The sequence below is a fragment of the Dryas octopetala genome, chromosome 2 (genome assembly GCF_963921425.1).
Source record: "Dryas octopetala chromosome 2, drDryOcto1.1, whole genome shotgun sequence".
Classification (NCBI taxonomy): domain Eukaryota; kingdom Viridiplantae; phylum Streptophyta; class Magnoliopsida; order Rosales; family Rosaceae; genus Dryas; species Dryas octopetala.
The window spans coordinates 3,577,887-3,593,969 of NC_141367.1; the positions used below are offsets into that span (position 1 = coordinate 3,577,887).

General features: G+C 33.7%; 1 protein-coding gene across 3 annotated transcripts; it reads right to left on the minus strand.

Moving 5' to 3' along the window:
• Window positions 1-260: 260 nt before the first annotated feature.
• LOC147292551 (wall-associated receptor kinase-like 1) lies at window positions 261-5,919 on the minus strand. 3 transcript variants are annotated; one of them, XM_086231664.1, is made up of 5 exons: window positions 4,968-5,919; window positions 4,201-4,302; window positions 2,981-3,796; window positions 2,179-2,313; window positions 261-1,623 (listed from the first exon to the last, which is right to left on the minus strand). In XM_086231664.1, the coding sequence occupies exons 1-5, from the start codon at window positions 5,833-5,835 to the stop codon at window positions 392-394; spliced, it is 3,153 nt and encodes a 1,050-aa protein (XP_086087790.1). In that variant the 5' UTR covers window positions 5,836-5,919; the 3' UTR covers window positions 261-391. The 3 variants fall into 3 exon arrangements, with proteins under 3 accessions (XP_086087790.1, XP_086087789.1, XP_086087791.1); XM_086231663.1 differs by having other exon boundaries at window positions 2,981-3,799; XM_086231665.1 differs by having other exon boundaries at window positions 4,254-4,302; window positions 4,968-5,233.
• Window positions 5,920-16,083: the final 10,164 nt, after the last annotated feature.

Sequence of the window (16,083 nt, forward strand, 5' to 3'; positions counted from 1 at the left end):
ATAATAATATTAACCTAGAATAAAATTTAAAAAATGGTTCTAGCCAGCCTCTTGCCCAAACCGTATTCCATGAAGCAGAGCAACCAACTCAAGGATTTTTTTTATTTTCTTTTTTTGGGTCGAACTCAAGGCTTTAACACTTACCAAACAAAATGCGACCTTCATGTAAAAGTGGCAGACCCTCATGTAAAAGTTAAAATCCTACACATATTAGGTGCCCAAATTATAAACCTGGCAAAATTAGTCACCAATAACAGCCATATTACAACTGTACTATTACTTGGTAGTATACATTACGCAAGATTATTGCCCAAAATGACACATAACTAATGTCTACAACAAACAATATATGGAACACACTACAATATTATCATTAAGACATATAATTTGTTCACCATGACTTGAAAGGCAATATTGGAATTTCATGCGATGATGAAGCCGAACCACCATCCAAAACTGACGACCCTGTTCCTCCTGAACTTGAAACAACATCCCAAGGCTCTATTGATTCAGTTCTAACAAATTCAACTTCTTCATAATTCTCTACTTCAACATCAGAAGCTTTTTTTGACATTTGGATGGCCTCCAGCTCTGCTGTCACCTCTCTCATTGTAGGACGCTGTTTTCCATTCAAATTCAAGCATCTTCTTGCAAGGTTAGCAACTACCCTGATTTCTGTTTCAGAGCCCTCCTTCACAACTTGAGCATCAAGAATGTCAAATAGGCGATTTTCCTGCATCGAATTAATGAAATATGAGGCAAGACTTTTGTATTCTTCTTCTTCTGTCAACTCTTTTACTGCGCGAATTGGTTTTTGTCCAGTCAATAGCTCAACAAGGACCACTCCAAAGCTATACACATCACTCTTCTCTGTAAATTGGCTTGACTGGAAATATTCTGGGTCCAAGTATCCAAATGTGCCATGTACATGTGTGGTGAGGTGAGTTTGGTCAATGCCAACTGATCTTGAAGTTCCAAAGTCCGCAACTTTTGCTCTGTACTTTTCATCTAGCAGTATGTTGGTAGACTTGATGTCTCTGTGAAAGATGGGAAAGGAAGCTGCAGAGTGTAAGTAAGAAAGAGCTCCTGCAATTTCCATAGCAATTCGTAAGCGCTTTTCCCATGTAAGTGGAAATTCCTCAATCTGTTCTTGGATATACTGAGAAAGAGTTCCATTTGGTATGAATTCATAAACCAAAAGAGGAACTTCTGTCTCTAAGCAACAACCCAATATTTTCACCACATTCCTGTGATTGATTTGTGAAAGAATGACAACCTCATTGATGAATTCTGAAAGTTTTGATTCATCCACTTTCTTAGACTTTTTAACAGCAACGATTTTTCCATCGGGCAACATGCCTTTGTAAACAGTACCTTGGCCTCCTTGGCCAAGAATTCTATCATTATTAAAGTTGTCAGTGGACTTCTCTAACTCCTTCGATTTGAACAATTTGATTTTGTCAACATTAACTTCACCTGACGATAATTGTTGTTCCAATAATAAACCGCCATTTCGTTTGAAAAACATCTCCTTGCGTTTCATGTCATTCCTTTTCTTTATGAGTCGGTATCCCAGCCATGCACCAATAAGTAGTAATAGTAGTCCAACACCAATGCCAAGACCTGCATAACATATGTTTTTATTTTTTGTATGAACTTGAATACATAAACCAATGCAGTTTGTCCATACATATTTTGGATTAATTTAGAAATAAATAAGATTTAAATATTAATTATCATTTATGTAATTATTTCAGTATATATATGTTTAGATTATCTTGATAACTTGAACGAGTGAGCTTAAATTCACTTGAGCCAATAACATACACATGTTTTTCTCTTTTAGTAATTAACAACTGTCGTTCATGAAATATGATCTTAAAATTTCTGTTTAAAACAGAAACACAGATTTCAATCCACCGAATGATCATTCGCAACATACTAATGGAATATGCCAAAATTGAATATTGAGCAAGGCTAATTTTAGCTCCTAATTAAGTGGAGATTAGAGGAGACAGAAGAGCTACCCCAGTGGCCCCCACCATTTTATGTTAATTAATTTGAAGATTTGGAGCCTAATTATGAATTCTGCTTTGTACTTTGTAGAGAAATACATTATTCACATTAAATGATACTGTTATATAATTTAATATTGCAGTGTTATACATATGGCCATACCTCCAAGGATCCATTTAAGTTTCGTCTTTCTACGGTAGCCTAAGTTGTCGTAAGAGCAACCGTACGAGCCAGGAAAGTTCACGCACGTGAAATTGCTCCACGGACACATATAGTAACGTTCGCATTCATTAATATCTGAAATATAATAACAAAAAAAAAAATGATTGTGAAACAACATCAAATATTCAAATGTTTGTATGATTTAACCAGCACACATAATACATTGACTTTCAATATGTTTACAACTTAATAAGGACCTAACTACACATTTTTAATTTATTCATAAATCCACATATAAAAATTTAAAACTTTTAGGCCAAAACTAGTTTTACCTAAAAGGAGTTTGGGCGCTTTTAAGTACTTTTAGGATAATTTTTCGGACACAAGAGTGTCAGCCTCACTGTCAAAAGTCCTAATACCTTCTCACTAAAACACCCATGCCCTGACAATTTTTAAAAATATTCAAAGATTTTAGAAATTTTTAAGAACAAATTCCATGATTTTTAAAATAATTCCCCCAGAATAGACAAGTGTTATTTCTTAAAAGAAAACACTTACTAAGTACTTCTCCAAAAAAAAAAAAAAACACTTCTAAGTACTTCTCAAGAAACACTAAAATGTGTTTAATTAAATAACTCAAAAAATACTGTTAGTTATTTTTAACCAACGCTACCAAAGCGCACAAAGCCACAAAGTCCTTTTACTTTTAGCCACCAAATTAATTGGCTATTATTTACCAAAAAAAAAAAAAAAACACCAGCTAGAAGAAAAAAATAGAAGATAATGATAGAGGGTTAATTACCCTGACAAGATTCGAGAAGATAGGGATTGCCTTGAAATCCATCCGGGCAGTAACAAGAAATGGTGGTGTTTGGGGAAGTAGTAGTGGAATTAAGGCAAAAGGGTGTTGGGTCAGAATAAGAGGCGGAGGAGTTATAAGGGAAACTTAGAAACGATGCTGTGGATGAAGAACTATCAATGATTAAACTCCATTCTAGCACCACAGGAACATCGACCATACTCTTGATGGCACTAAAATTTGATGAAGTAGTATTCTCAAACCAATCATTGTCAACAAGGAATGCATAGTCATCGCAATCGGGCGATCGGTTTGGTTCCACTAGTAGGTCAGCAGTGATATTAGTGAGATATGGAGCAATCGTAGTCTGGCAGCAATTAACACCAATGTCACAGCCTTGATGGTTCTCTGAACCAGTTTCGCAGACAGACCTGCAGCCACCAACAATGCTCTCGTCTGAGCGAACCAAGGCGAGGAAGCCGCAACTCACGGCGGTGAATTTGTTGTATTTCTGAGAGTACACCAAGGGGCTTCCCTTCAAATCTGCGGCTTGCCTAGTTGCGTTTCCACGGCAGAAGAAACTGACAGGGCTGTGGACTCGAAGCGTGCGATTATCAACCGAAATGCTCAGCACCTCCAGTTTGGGGTGCCTCAGAAAAGGCTTTGTCTTGTTAGGGCAGTCTACTAGAAACCATTCGTTTAAGTAGCAGTCTTCGTTGGGTCCAATCCCGAAAGGGTATGGGATTATAACATCTCCGCAATGCGTTGCGCAATTCGGCTTTGCTACCGGCGGTGGCTGTCCTTCTGATGATAATACTGCTGCTAACAACAGAATCAGAATGAATATATCATTGGATGATGATCATTAACAAGTAGCAAGTGCATTATACTCTCAACTGAAAACTACAAAGGAGAGAGACAAGGAAATTCAAAAACAAGACTCCTCAGGCCAAAAGGTTCAAAATTAAAAACAACACAAGCTGGAAAGATATTTCTTTGCACTATCCTGCTAGCTTCTGATAAAGACAAAGAATGTTGGTGTTTTTCTATGGCCACATAAAATAAAATTTTTTTTGCACAAATAAACTTAAGAAGACAAGGATTGTGGACTGACTCATCAAGTCAACAGTCAATTTAGTACTGCGTTATTTTTTTTATTTAATTTAATTTTTATATAAACAATAGAAATAACAAATAACGTAGTACTGGACGAGCAACTGTACGAGCAACTGAGAAGGGGTAAGAGCAATTGTACGAGCCAGGAAAGTTCACGCACGTGGTACTGGTCCCCCGACACATCTTGTCACGTTCGCATTCATTAATATCTGAAATATAATAACAAAAAAAAAATGATTGTGAAACAACATCAAATGTTTGTATAATTTAACCAGTACACATAATACATTGACTTTCAATATGTTTACAACTTAATAAGGACCTAATTACACATTTTTAATTTATTCATAAATCCACATATAAGAATTTAAAACTTTTAGGCCAAAACTAGTTTTACCTAAGAGGAGTTTGGGCGCTTTTAAGTACTTTTAGGATAATTTTTTGGACACACTAGTGTTACCCTCACTGTCAAAAGTCCTAATACCTTCTCACTAAAACACCCATGCCCTGACAATTTTTAAAAATATTCAAAGATTTTAGAAATTTTTAAGAACAAATTCCATGATTTTTAAAAGAATTCCCCCAGTATAGACAAGTGTTATTTCTTAAAAGAAAACACTTACTAAGTACTTCTCCAAAAAAAAAAAAAAAAAAACACTTCTAAGTACTTCTCAAGAAACACTAAAATGTGTTTAATTAAATAACTCAAAAAATACTGTTAGTTATTTTTAACCAACGCTACCAAAGCGCACAAAGCCACAAAGTCCTTTTACTTTTAGCCACCAAATTAATTGGCTATTATTTACCAAGAAAAAAAAAAAAAAAACACCAGCTAGAAGAAAAAAATAGAAGATAATGATAGAGGGTTAATTACCCTGACAAAGTTCGAGAAGATAGGGATTGCCTTGAAATCCAACCGGGCAGTAACAAGAAATGGTGGTGTTTGGGGAAGTAGTAGTGGAATTAACGCAAAAGGGCCATGGGTCAACATATAAGTTACTACAGAATCTTAGAAACGATGCTGTGAAATTATCAATGATTAAACTCCATTCTAGCACTACAGGAACATCGACCATACTCTTGATGGCACTAAAATTTGATGAAGCAGTATTCTCAAACCAATCATTGTCAACAAGGAATGCATAGTCATCGCAATCGGGCGATCGGTTTGGTTCCACTAGTAGGTCAGCAGTGATATTAGTGAGATATGGAGGAATCGTAGTCTGGCAGCAATTAACACCAATGTCACAGCCTTGATGGTTCTCTGAACCAGTTTCGCAGACAGACCTGCAGCCACCAACAATGCTCTCGTCTGAGCGAACCAAGGCGAGGAAGCCGCAACTCACGGCGGTGAATTTGTTGTATTTCTGAGAGTAAACCAAGGGGCTTCCCTTCAAATCTGCGGCTTGCCTAGTTGCGTTTCCACGGCAGAAGAAACTGACAGGGCTGTGGACTCGAAGCGTGCGATTATCAACCGAAATGCTCAGCACCTCCAGTTTGGGGTGCCTCAGAAAAGGCTTTGTCTTGTTAGGGCAGTCTACTAGAAACCATTTGTTTAAGTAGCAGTCTTCGTTGGGTCCAATCCCGAAAGGGTATGGGATTATAACATCTCCGCAATGCGTTGCGCAATTCGGCTTTGCTACCGGCGGTGGCTGTCCTTCTGATGATAATACTGCTGCTAACAACAGAATCAGAATGAATATCATCATTGGATGATGATCATTAACAAGTAGCAACTGCATTATACTCTCAACTGAAAACTACAAAGGAGAGAGACAAGGAAATTCAAAAACAAGACTCCTCAGGCCAAAAGGTTCAAAATTAAAAACAACACAAGCTAGAAAGATATTTCTTTGCACTATCCTGCTACCTTCTGATAAAGACAAGAGAATGTTGGTGTTTTTCTATGGCCACATAAAATAAAATTTTTTTTGCACAAATAAACTTAAGAAGACAAGGATTGTGGACTGACTCATCAAGTCAACAGTCAATTTAGTACTGCTTTATTTTTTTTATTTAATTTAATTTTTATATAAACAATAGAAAAAACAAATAACGTAGTACTGGACTACAGAGCTTGACTTGATGAGTCAATGCACAGTACTTGGGTTGATGGTATAGTTCCACATCCATGCATGGTAGCCAAGTATTAAATTTTAAAATTTTCAAAAAGTTTTAAAATTTAATACTTGGCTACCATGCATGGATGTGGAACTATACCATCAACTCAAGTACTGTGCATTGACTCATCAAGTCAAGCTCTGTAGTCCAGTACTACGTTATGCATGGTAGCCAAGTATTAAATTTTAAAATTTTTGCTGAAAATTTGGTTGAGATAATTACATATTTGGTCCACTTATTTTATAACTAATTTAATTTTGGTTCACGATCTTTTTTAAGTTTAGTTTTAGTCCACTAATTGTTCCAGTTATTCAATAAAGTCCAAATTTGTTATCTCAAATTTGTCCCACCTTTTACCCTATCAAATCTTAGCCTAATTCAACAAACATATACTTATTTTAAAGTTATGTATTTCCTCTTTACAACTATATAAAGATCATTTAAATCAGAGTTCTAAAACTCAAAATAATTGACCCCAAAATAGGGTATCCGAAACTACCAATTTTTCTTAAAATTTTTTTAGATTTTTTAAACTTCACCATCTCTTTTATTTTAATACTCCAAATTGGTTCCTATGACTAAGAAATGATGAAATATAACTTATACTTCAATTATAATTGAAGAAAACACAACAAAAATGATTTAAAATCATAATTTTAAAAAAATCGTGGATCAAAATTGAACTAGATATAAAATAATTAAGTGGACCAAAATTGAACTTAAAAAAGATCATGAACCAAAATTGAACCAGGTATAAAATAAGTGGACTAAATTTGTAATTTCCTCAATTTCGTTTTTTTAGGGTTTGAAATCGAAACACATATTTAACAATTTTTCGTGAAGATTTCGCCGAATTTTTCAAAATTCTCAAAATTTCGGCGAAATTTACCAAAATTTACAGAAATTTATCGAAATTTATCAAAATTTTTATATTTTCTCCAACTTCAGAAATTCACCAAAAATAGCTCAAGATTCCAAATAATTCACTGAAAAATTATATGGACTCGTATTGATGAGTACTAATTTCCTATAACCTCAAAAATAGTCAAATTGGTTCAAAAAATTTATGAAAAATCCTACTCTCATAATTTAATTGTAAAAAAAATAAGAATTGTCAAATTCTTGTATTTTCATTTTCTAAAATTCATTTCTACACAACTAAGCTCTAGAACCACAACCAAAGGTCTAAGTTAGTTAAAATAAACTTAAGTAAATTTCTAATTCCTTTAAATAAATCTTAAAACAAGTTTGAAAATGAGTATTGCTCTTCCAAGCAGCAAGCCTCTTTTGAACTTTATCAATCACACTATTATAAGTCTCTTTAGTGATCTTAGAGTGCACCAAGATAATGTAATTAAAGATAATTGCCCAAGCCCCTAAGTAGAATGATTAGCATCATAGAGGCATGGAAGTAACAAAATTACCATAAGCCAAAATTTGGGTTGTTACACTCAGTGAAGACAAAGCTTGGTTGGGTGAGAGGCATGGGAAAAAAGGAAGGAAAGATTAAATAAAAAAAAAATGAAGAGAGAGGCACGGGGAAAAAAAGTAAGGAAAGAAAAAAAGAAAAAAAAAAAAAAGAGAAAAAAGGAGGGGGGGCTTGGGGACTTTGGGCAATTGGAAAGAAAAAAAAAAGTTTGAGATTTCGTTTAATTATTTTAAACCTTAAACTCTAATACAGTTGTATATAAAAAAATAATTAAAAATATCCTAAAGGGCCTAAACCTAATATCCTAAAGAATATAGAGTATATAGGATTTAATGTATAGATTATAGAGTATAAAGAGTATTAGGGTATATAGAGTATATAGAATATTGGGGTTTAGATTTTAGTGTATAATTAAATTATACAGTATAAAGAATATATTAATTTTATTTATTCATTATACTAATTTTATTTAACAGTATTTGTTTTAGCGCGCATTATATTTACCTTATATCATATGAAACCTACTATATAATTTGGTTTCTTCAATGTTTTTTATCAATTTAGTAGATAATATGTTAAATAAACATATGATAAAGTTTCATTAGAAAAATTTCGTATTTTGATAGCAATTTCTGTTATTTCTGTCTAATTTTTGTCAAAATTTAAAAATCTTCAAAATTTCCCTCGAAATTTCTTCGAAATCCGAAATTTAATTCCTTAATGCTAGCCAATTATAAAAAGCGCATAATTAGATGGGTTCTACTAAGAGGTAAAATTTTGGTTTCGAGGAAATTTTCGATGGAAATTTCGATTTCGACAAAATTAGACAAAAATGACGAAAATTGCTGTTAAAATAAGAAAATTTTGAATGAAACTTGACCATATATTTATTTAACATATTATCTACTATATAAATAAAAAACATTGAAAAAATCAAATTATACAATAGGTTTCATATAATATAAGGTGAATATAATGCGTGCTGGAGGCAAATATTGTTAAAAAAATATGTCACTAATTAATAATTATATAAATAACACCTCAAATTTATTTATATTACAATATTAAATTGTAAATTAAATAAGTGTTTAATACCACATAGAATTTCTAGCAGGTTCACAATTTCGTTGTCTTCAGTATCATCATGTCCATATGTTTATTTAACATATTATCTACTACATTGATAAAAAAATATTGAAAAAACCAAATTATATAATAAGTTTTATGTGATATAAGATGAAGATAATGCGAGTTGGAGACAAATACTGTTAAATAAAATTAGTATAATGAATAAATGAACCCTATAAGATGAAAAAAATTAGTATATTTTTTATACTCTATAATCTATACACTAAATCTTAATACTAAACCCTATATACTCTAATACTCTTTATACTCTATAATCTATACACTAAACCCTATATACTTTATAATCTATTCTTTATATTGTTTAGGATATGGTATAAGATATTAGGATTTAAGCCCTTTAAGGTATTTTAAATTATTTTTTATATAAGTGGCCAAAAAAAAAATTTATTTTTTATATAGAAATGTATTATAGTTTACTAGTTTAGTGTTTAAAAACAACTAAACGAAATCTCAAAAAGGCAAAACCAAACCCCAAACCTTTTTTTTGTTTTTTTTTTTTTTTTCCAATTGCCCAAATGCCCAAATGCTCCAAACCCCAAACCTTTTATTTTTTAGAACAGTTTTGCTCACCTCCTTTAACTCAGGTGTATGCTCACCTCCCATCTAAAATACTGCCATGTGTTTAAAAAACTAACCATGAGTTAACTATTGTATTTAATTATTTATGATGTTATAATGATGAGAGAGAAAAATAATTTGATAACTCCTTTCTTATTTTATCCTTATCTTTTATTACTCAACTTTTTTTATCACCCGTTAATTTCTCTTTTCTCTTTTATTTAATTATTTCTAATAATTTTTACTTCTTTTGTTTTTTTGCTCTTCTCCAGTACGCCTCTAGTATTCAAAAAATCACATCCATTTTTTTGGGTCTTCTCATGTATACACATTTATCTATTTTTTTAATTAATTAAAAAATAAAAATATTCTAACAACACATTTGCAATTCGAACAAAAAACTCATTTGCAAAGTTTAATCTAAAATGTTGGCCAAACAAAAATCTAAAACAACTCATTTACATACATAGAAAATCCAATAAAAAAGTTACATGAGTTCAAAAAAAAAAAAATTATGTCGTTGCAACTATTGTTCTTTCTTCAAATGCTGCAACACCTTGGATTGACCTAAGAATTTGTTTGATTTGAAAAGGTCATGTATGAGACAAGAAAGAAGAATTCTTAGGCAAAAAAAAAAAAGTGTTGTTGGATTATTTTTTTTAATTAATTAAAAAGTAGATAAAAGGTGTATACATGAGAAGACCCAAAAAAATTGGATGTGGTTTTTTGGGTACTGGAGGCATACTAGAAAAGAGCAAAAAAAAAAAAAAAGCAAAAATTATTAAATGCATGTGGTTTTTTAGATACTAGAGGCGTACTGGAGAAGAGCAAAAAAACAAAATAAGCAAAAATTATTAGAAATAATTAAATAAAAGAGAAAATAAAAATTAATAGGTAATAAAAAAGTGGAAAAAAGTTGAGTAATAAAAGATAAGGATAAAAGTAGAAAAGAGTTGTCAAATTATTTTTCTCTCTCATCATTATAATATCATAAATAATTAAATACAATAGATTAACTCATGGTTAATTTTTTAAATACATGGCAGCATTTTAGATGGGAGGTGAGCATACACCTGAGTTAAAGGAGGTGAGCAAAACTGCTCTCTTTATTTTTTATCTCTTTTTTCTTTTATTTTTCTTTCCTTGTCTTTCTTCCTTTTTTTTTTTCCTTCCTTTTCTTTCCTTTTCCCCCGTGACTCTCCAGTCTTCTTTTTTTTTTTTTTTTTTCTTCTTCTCCTTTCTCTTATTTATCTCCATCCCGATGTGCTTCTCTCTCTGTCTACATCTCCATCTCCATCACCATCCCACCCTCACCCTCATGACCCTCATTTCTTTCTCCGTCATCTCCCCCTGCCGCCGCCCCCTGCAGCCAAAACCCATCCCATCCTCTCTTCCTCCCTCACTGCTTCAGCTCCTTCCAAAACCAGACCCTCTCTTTCTCCCTCGATCTCCCAAAACCCAACCTCCCCAAAAAACCCAGTCTCTCTCTTCCCAAAAAAACCAGTCCTTCTCTTCCCAAAAAAATCTCACCAGCTGAAAATTTAGTCGAAATTTCGAGGATTTCGGCGAAATTAGCGAAATTTTGACGAAATCATTGAAATTTTGATGAGATTTCATTAGGTTTTTGATAAAATTTCCATACTGAAAATTTCGCCAAAATTTTCAAAATTTAACTCCTTGGGTTCTATTGATTCCTTTTTAAAAGTAACAAATATTTTGTTTCTTTATCTCTGCTTGTTTGTTTCTAATGACAATTATTACAGGTCAAGGAATGAAAGAGTAAATTTTGTTATTTTCATCGTGATATATCCGTCGAGATTTATCCACCGATATTTAAATAGGCTAACTGATATTTTTTTACTATTGGTATATATTGACAAAATATCGATATATATCAGTAGAATATCGGTATATGTCGACAAAATATCGATAATATCGGTAACATATCAATATATATCCGCAGAATTGTATAAAAAATTTCAAAATTTGGGAAGCAAAAGAGGAATAAGATGAAATCAAACCAAATTCAGCCTTAATTAGATCAAAACTCATCCACTAATCCAAATTAATCAACAATAAACCAACAAAAAAACAAAATCTAACTCAACTTTCTTTATATCGATATCTACCGAAATTGATATATCCGTAAATTTGAGTACCGATATTTAAGAAATTTCTAATATTTGTATCCTTGGTTATTTTATAAGTAAGCTTGAGTAGAGTAGAGAAAGTTAGAGCGTAAAAATTGGAAGTATAAAGAGGACGATACTACCAATTACTAGTTTGTAGTCTAATAATAATATTTCTCTTGACAATATTAGAGATGTCTCAAGTTTGATTTTCCTCTCTCCAGACGAAAAAATTATTATGTATAACACCACGTGACATATTGATATGATGTTATTGATTTGCTCAAATTATAACCCATATACAACTTTTAAGAGTATTGTTTAAAGTGTAAAGTTTTTAGATATTAATAATTTGACTAGAGAGGTAATACCATATCAGTATGCATGGTACGTCGTGTTACAATCACACAATAATTTCTTAGTTCGATCCATAACTCCACTCAATTAAATTCTGATTGACTTAGTACTTGTCTATTTATCCCTAATTAATCCAGTTTCTGAGAACATGACAAGGCTGAACTCGTAACAAGACCCAGATTCTTTTTATATAGATAATCAACATTCCTCGTGTCTCTCTGCAGTCTGCCCCATGAATCAAGGCAGGCAGCAACGACATGTTGGCCGGATCGTAACGTTAGTAGAGTAAGGAACTCCCCATACTCATAGGAACCAATCGGCATGTTGACCTACTCATCCGCGTGTATGCTCTTAACATCCCCAGACGACAATCATGTCAGCGCAAGTCAAGGAACAAGATCTGCAAAGTTGTCATTAATCCAAAAATAAGCTAGAGAGTAAGATTAGACATGTAGAATAATTAAAAACTTAAAAAAATATAATTGGTATCAATGAATTGTATTTTATTTGAGGAAGATTTAAATGTGAGATTTCTTCTAATAAAATACCAAAAAAAAAAAAAAAAAATTGATGTCCCTAGCTCACCACTTTAAATGAGTTTATGCTTTATATAGAGCTTCGTGGAAAGTTAGTCCCAATAACTTTCACGTAGTCTCAAATTTATTATAGTCATATTTGCAATACTGAAAAGTAAAAGGAAAAGGGAAAAATAAGAAAAGCTAAAGGAAGAGAAGTGGGATCGGGAGAAATGGAGAAAATGTGGAAATGATATCAAACATATATGCATCTTTATCAATTTAACTATAGAAATTCAATATCCAAAAAGGGCTCGCAGATCACTAATTGCCCTATTTCACCTTGGCTGAGGTTTAGGAGGGAATCTAATATATCAAATTTGGCATAATCACTAATTGAATTGTTTGTTACATGGAATAGTTAGTATGAATCTCTAACAACCCTAAATCCCATATTATCAAGAATTTAAACTTGTACTTGAATTTTTTTGCTTTCTATTTAAATTAGTTTGCCTTTAATTTTAGTGTTACTTGCCATCAATCAACCAACCAACAACCAAATACTACTCATTTGTGTATATCGTAATGCTTAGCTGTGGCTTTGTATAGTATATAGTAGCTTGTTGTTAGTTTTATATTATAAAATCAATCTAGCTTATGATTGAAGTCTCAATCTAATCTCTTGGGTACGACAACCCCTTACTTCCCAATTCATACTAAAACTTGACAGCCTTGCACTTGACGTAGGATAATCAACATCTCGTTTTCTTTATTATCAAAGTTTATTGTCTCTTTTCACGGCTAAGTTTATAGCCAATATTATCAACAAATATTGGCTAGATCTGGATCTTATTTCATTTCTTCCAGCCAATGAACTGTTATGTTCAACGCATTTGTTAGTAATACCAACGTACAAAACACACATCACTCTTAGCATTTGAAGTCCTGGAATGCCCAGGCATAGAAAAGAACCGAACACGAACGTCTGACTTCCTTTATTTTATTTCTAGTTTTATCATTTCGAAAACTTTGCAATCGTTCCAAGTACGATCCATACTTGGTGGCACCCCCTTTTGCCTAGATAAAGTGATGATATGGACCCAATCTTAGCCCAAACCATGAGCGAAGCAATTTTTTCCATAACAGACGGTATTGGTAGTTCTTGGAAATGCTCGCATTCGACGTAAAAGGCACATATCAAAATAGAATCCTTACTGCACGGAACAATCCAATGAAGAAATTGATTCAGATAAATCCCATATCGTGGTGATAAATGCACACATCCTCTATAGTATGGGTGATAAATATGCAAATTTCTCTATGATTTGATGAAATCACCCTCTAATTTAAAAGAAAAATAGACGAAATTGATGGTAGGTGTGACATTGCTATACGAAGCAAAGTATGTATGACAATTAGTAAATTTTTGTTTTTTTGGGTGATAAATGCACATAGCCCATATAGTCTGGGTAGTAATTAAATGTGCAAATTTCTGTTAGATAAAAGGCTTATTATTTGGTTTGATCCTATAAGTATTTTGAATTTTCACATCATCCTCGATATTTGTTTTGTCTCACGTTACTGTGAGATCCCGTATTTTTCAAAGTTTTATTTTAAATATTTTGAGAATTTATTTTGATCATTTTAAGAATTTATTTGAAAATTAAAAAGGTTTTGGATTTATTTTAAATTTTGTTTTAAATTGGGATTTACCCAAAGTTGACTTTTAAAAATAGTAGACTTTTGATTTTGACTTTGGGCACGTTGGATAGGTCTCGCGTCCACGAGTTCGTAGACACGAAGCACGCATAAATCAGAGTTACGGTTTGAGAGATACGGGCATTTGAAGGGAGGGGCAATTTCGTAATTTTGCGTGAGTGGGTTTTAAATACCCAAAAATCTAAAATCAGATTTCTCTCTCTCTCTCTCTCTCTCTCTCTCTCTCTCTCTCTCTCTCTCTCTCTCTCTCTCTCTCTCTCTCTAGCCCGTTCAGCACCGTTGTTCTGTCACCGGCGCATGGGCGCGCGTTCGGCAGCGGATGGAGGCAGACGAAAGCTCCCCGAGCTCGCCGTTCCTCCCTCTTCCTCCCCTAGTGTCGGCGCAGCCCACAAATTCCTCAGAACCCGAGAACCCAGATTTCGCCGTTTGGAGCTCCGCCGTTGACTCGCCGTTTCCGGCGTCTTCGCGGCCCAGCTTCGGGCCAGGAAGCTTCCTCTCGTCAAGCCGAGCATGGTGGTGTGCTCCAATCGTCCACCCGACGCCCCTCAAAGACGAATTGATGCTGTGTAGGCTAGCGGCTTCCACCGCCGATTTCGGCCATCTCCGGCGACTTTTGGCCGTCGGTCCAGTTGTCAAAACGATTCTCTAGGTACGAGTAATCTTTTTGTGAAATTGGTGAAGTTTGATTTTAGGGTTTAAACCCATTTCGGGTTCCCTTTGATTTCGATTTTGGGTGGTTTTTAGACAATTCTCACCCCTAATAATCTATAATTGTTATTTGGAATTGAAAATTTTAGAAAATTATTGATTTTAGATTGTGCCGCCGCTGCCACCGTCGGCTCCGCCACTTGTGGCGGCGAGTTGGGTAGTTTTTCTTGTTAATCAGCCTCCCCAAGACTCCTAGAGGCCAATCCCAGGGTCTATATACGCGTTGGTGAGTGTATTGAATTGTTACCGTCCATTTCGGCTGTTGAACGGCCAAGTGGTGAACCTTGGATATTGAATTGTTGGTTGTCTGGTCTTAACAGGTATACGGGCTCGGGAAATCTCATTCCCGATACCGTTATGCTGCCGGATTTGATATCCGAGCAATGGTGCCGTGAAGGGCATTTCGGTCATTTAACGTGGTTGCATTGTGAGTGAAATTAGATAGTTTGATTGCTTGCCTTGTTAGTTTGTATGCATCGGTTTGACTAGGACTTGATAAAGTCTAGGCTTAAATCATTGAGAAATTATGATTATTTGATGCTTGATGATGAAATTGTTATGCGATTGAGTAAATATTGGTGTTTGAGATTATTTTGGAATGATATAAATTGTTGGTGATGCATAACGGATACATGTGATTAAATTGAGAAATTGATTTTCTATATCATTTTGCACAGCTTAAATCGATAATGAGTTTGGGTTGCAGATGATTGATTTAAGAGATTAGAATATTATGTCAATATTATTTGATAGTCTAAGCATAATGGATGGTGTCCTTCCTATTAAAAAAAGAAATTTTGAAAAGCATTCTGAAAAAAATTGATTTGAAAAGAAGTAATGCACTTGATAATTGAAATGGAATGATGTGGAATTTTGAAAGAAATGTGTTTATGTGAAAGGAAATTGGAAGTTGATAATAAAATGGTAAACTGGATGCCCAGGTTAGAAAAGTAAGTAGAGACTGTATCTCCCTTGGGTGAAAGACCCTAAACTCGATCAGGATCCGCTAGTGCGGGGTGTACTCAGTGGCCTTAATCCGAGGCGGTTAGTCATGACTATCGATGAAAGCTCGTAAATACGATTGGTGTACTCGGTGGCCTTAATCCGAGGCGGTGAGTCGTGACCGTCGATGAAAGCTCGTAAATACGACACTGGGTCAAATAACCAGGGCAATGGTAAAATGAGAAGAAAATGAACTGGCAAAAAGAGAAAGGAATAAATTAGCATGAGTAATTTGATTCGTGTTAATTATCTTGAGTCTTAAAAAGGGAAATCATAAGTTGTGAGTTGTATATTTGTTTTGCA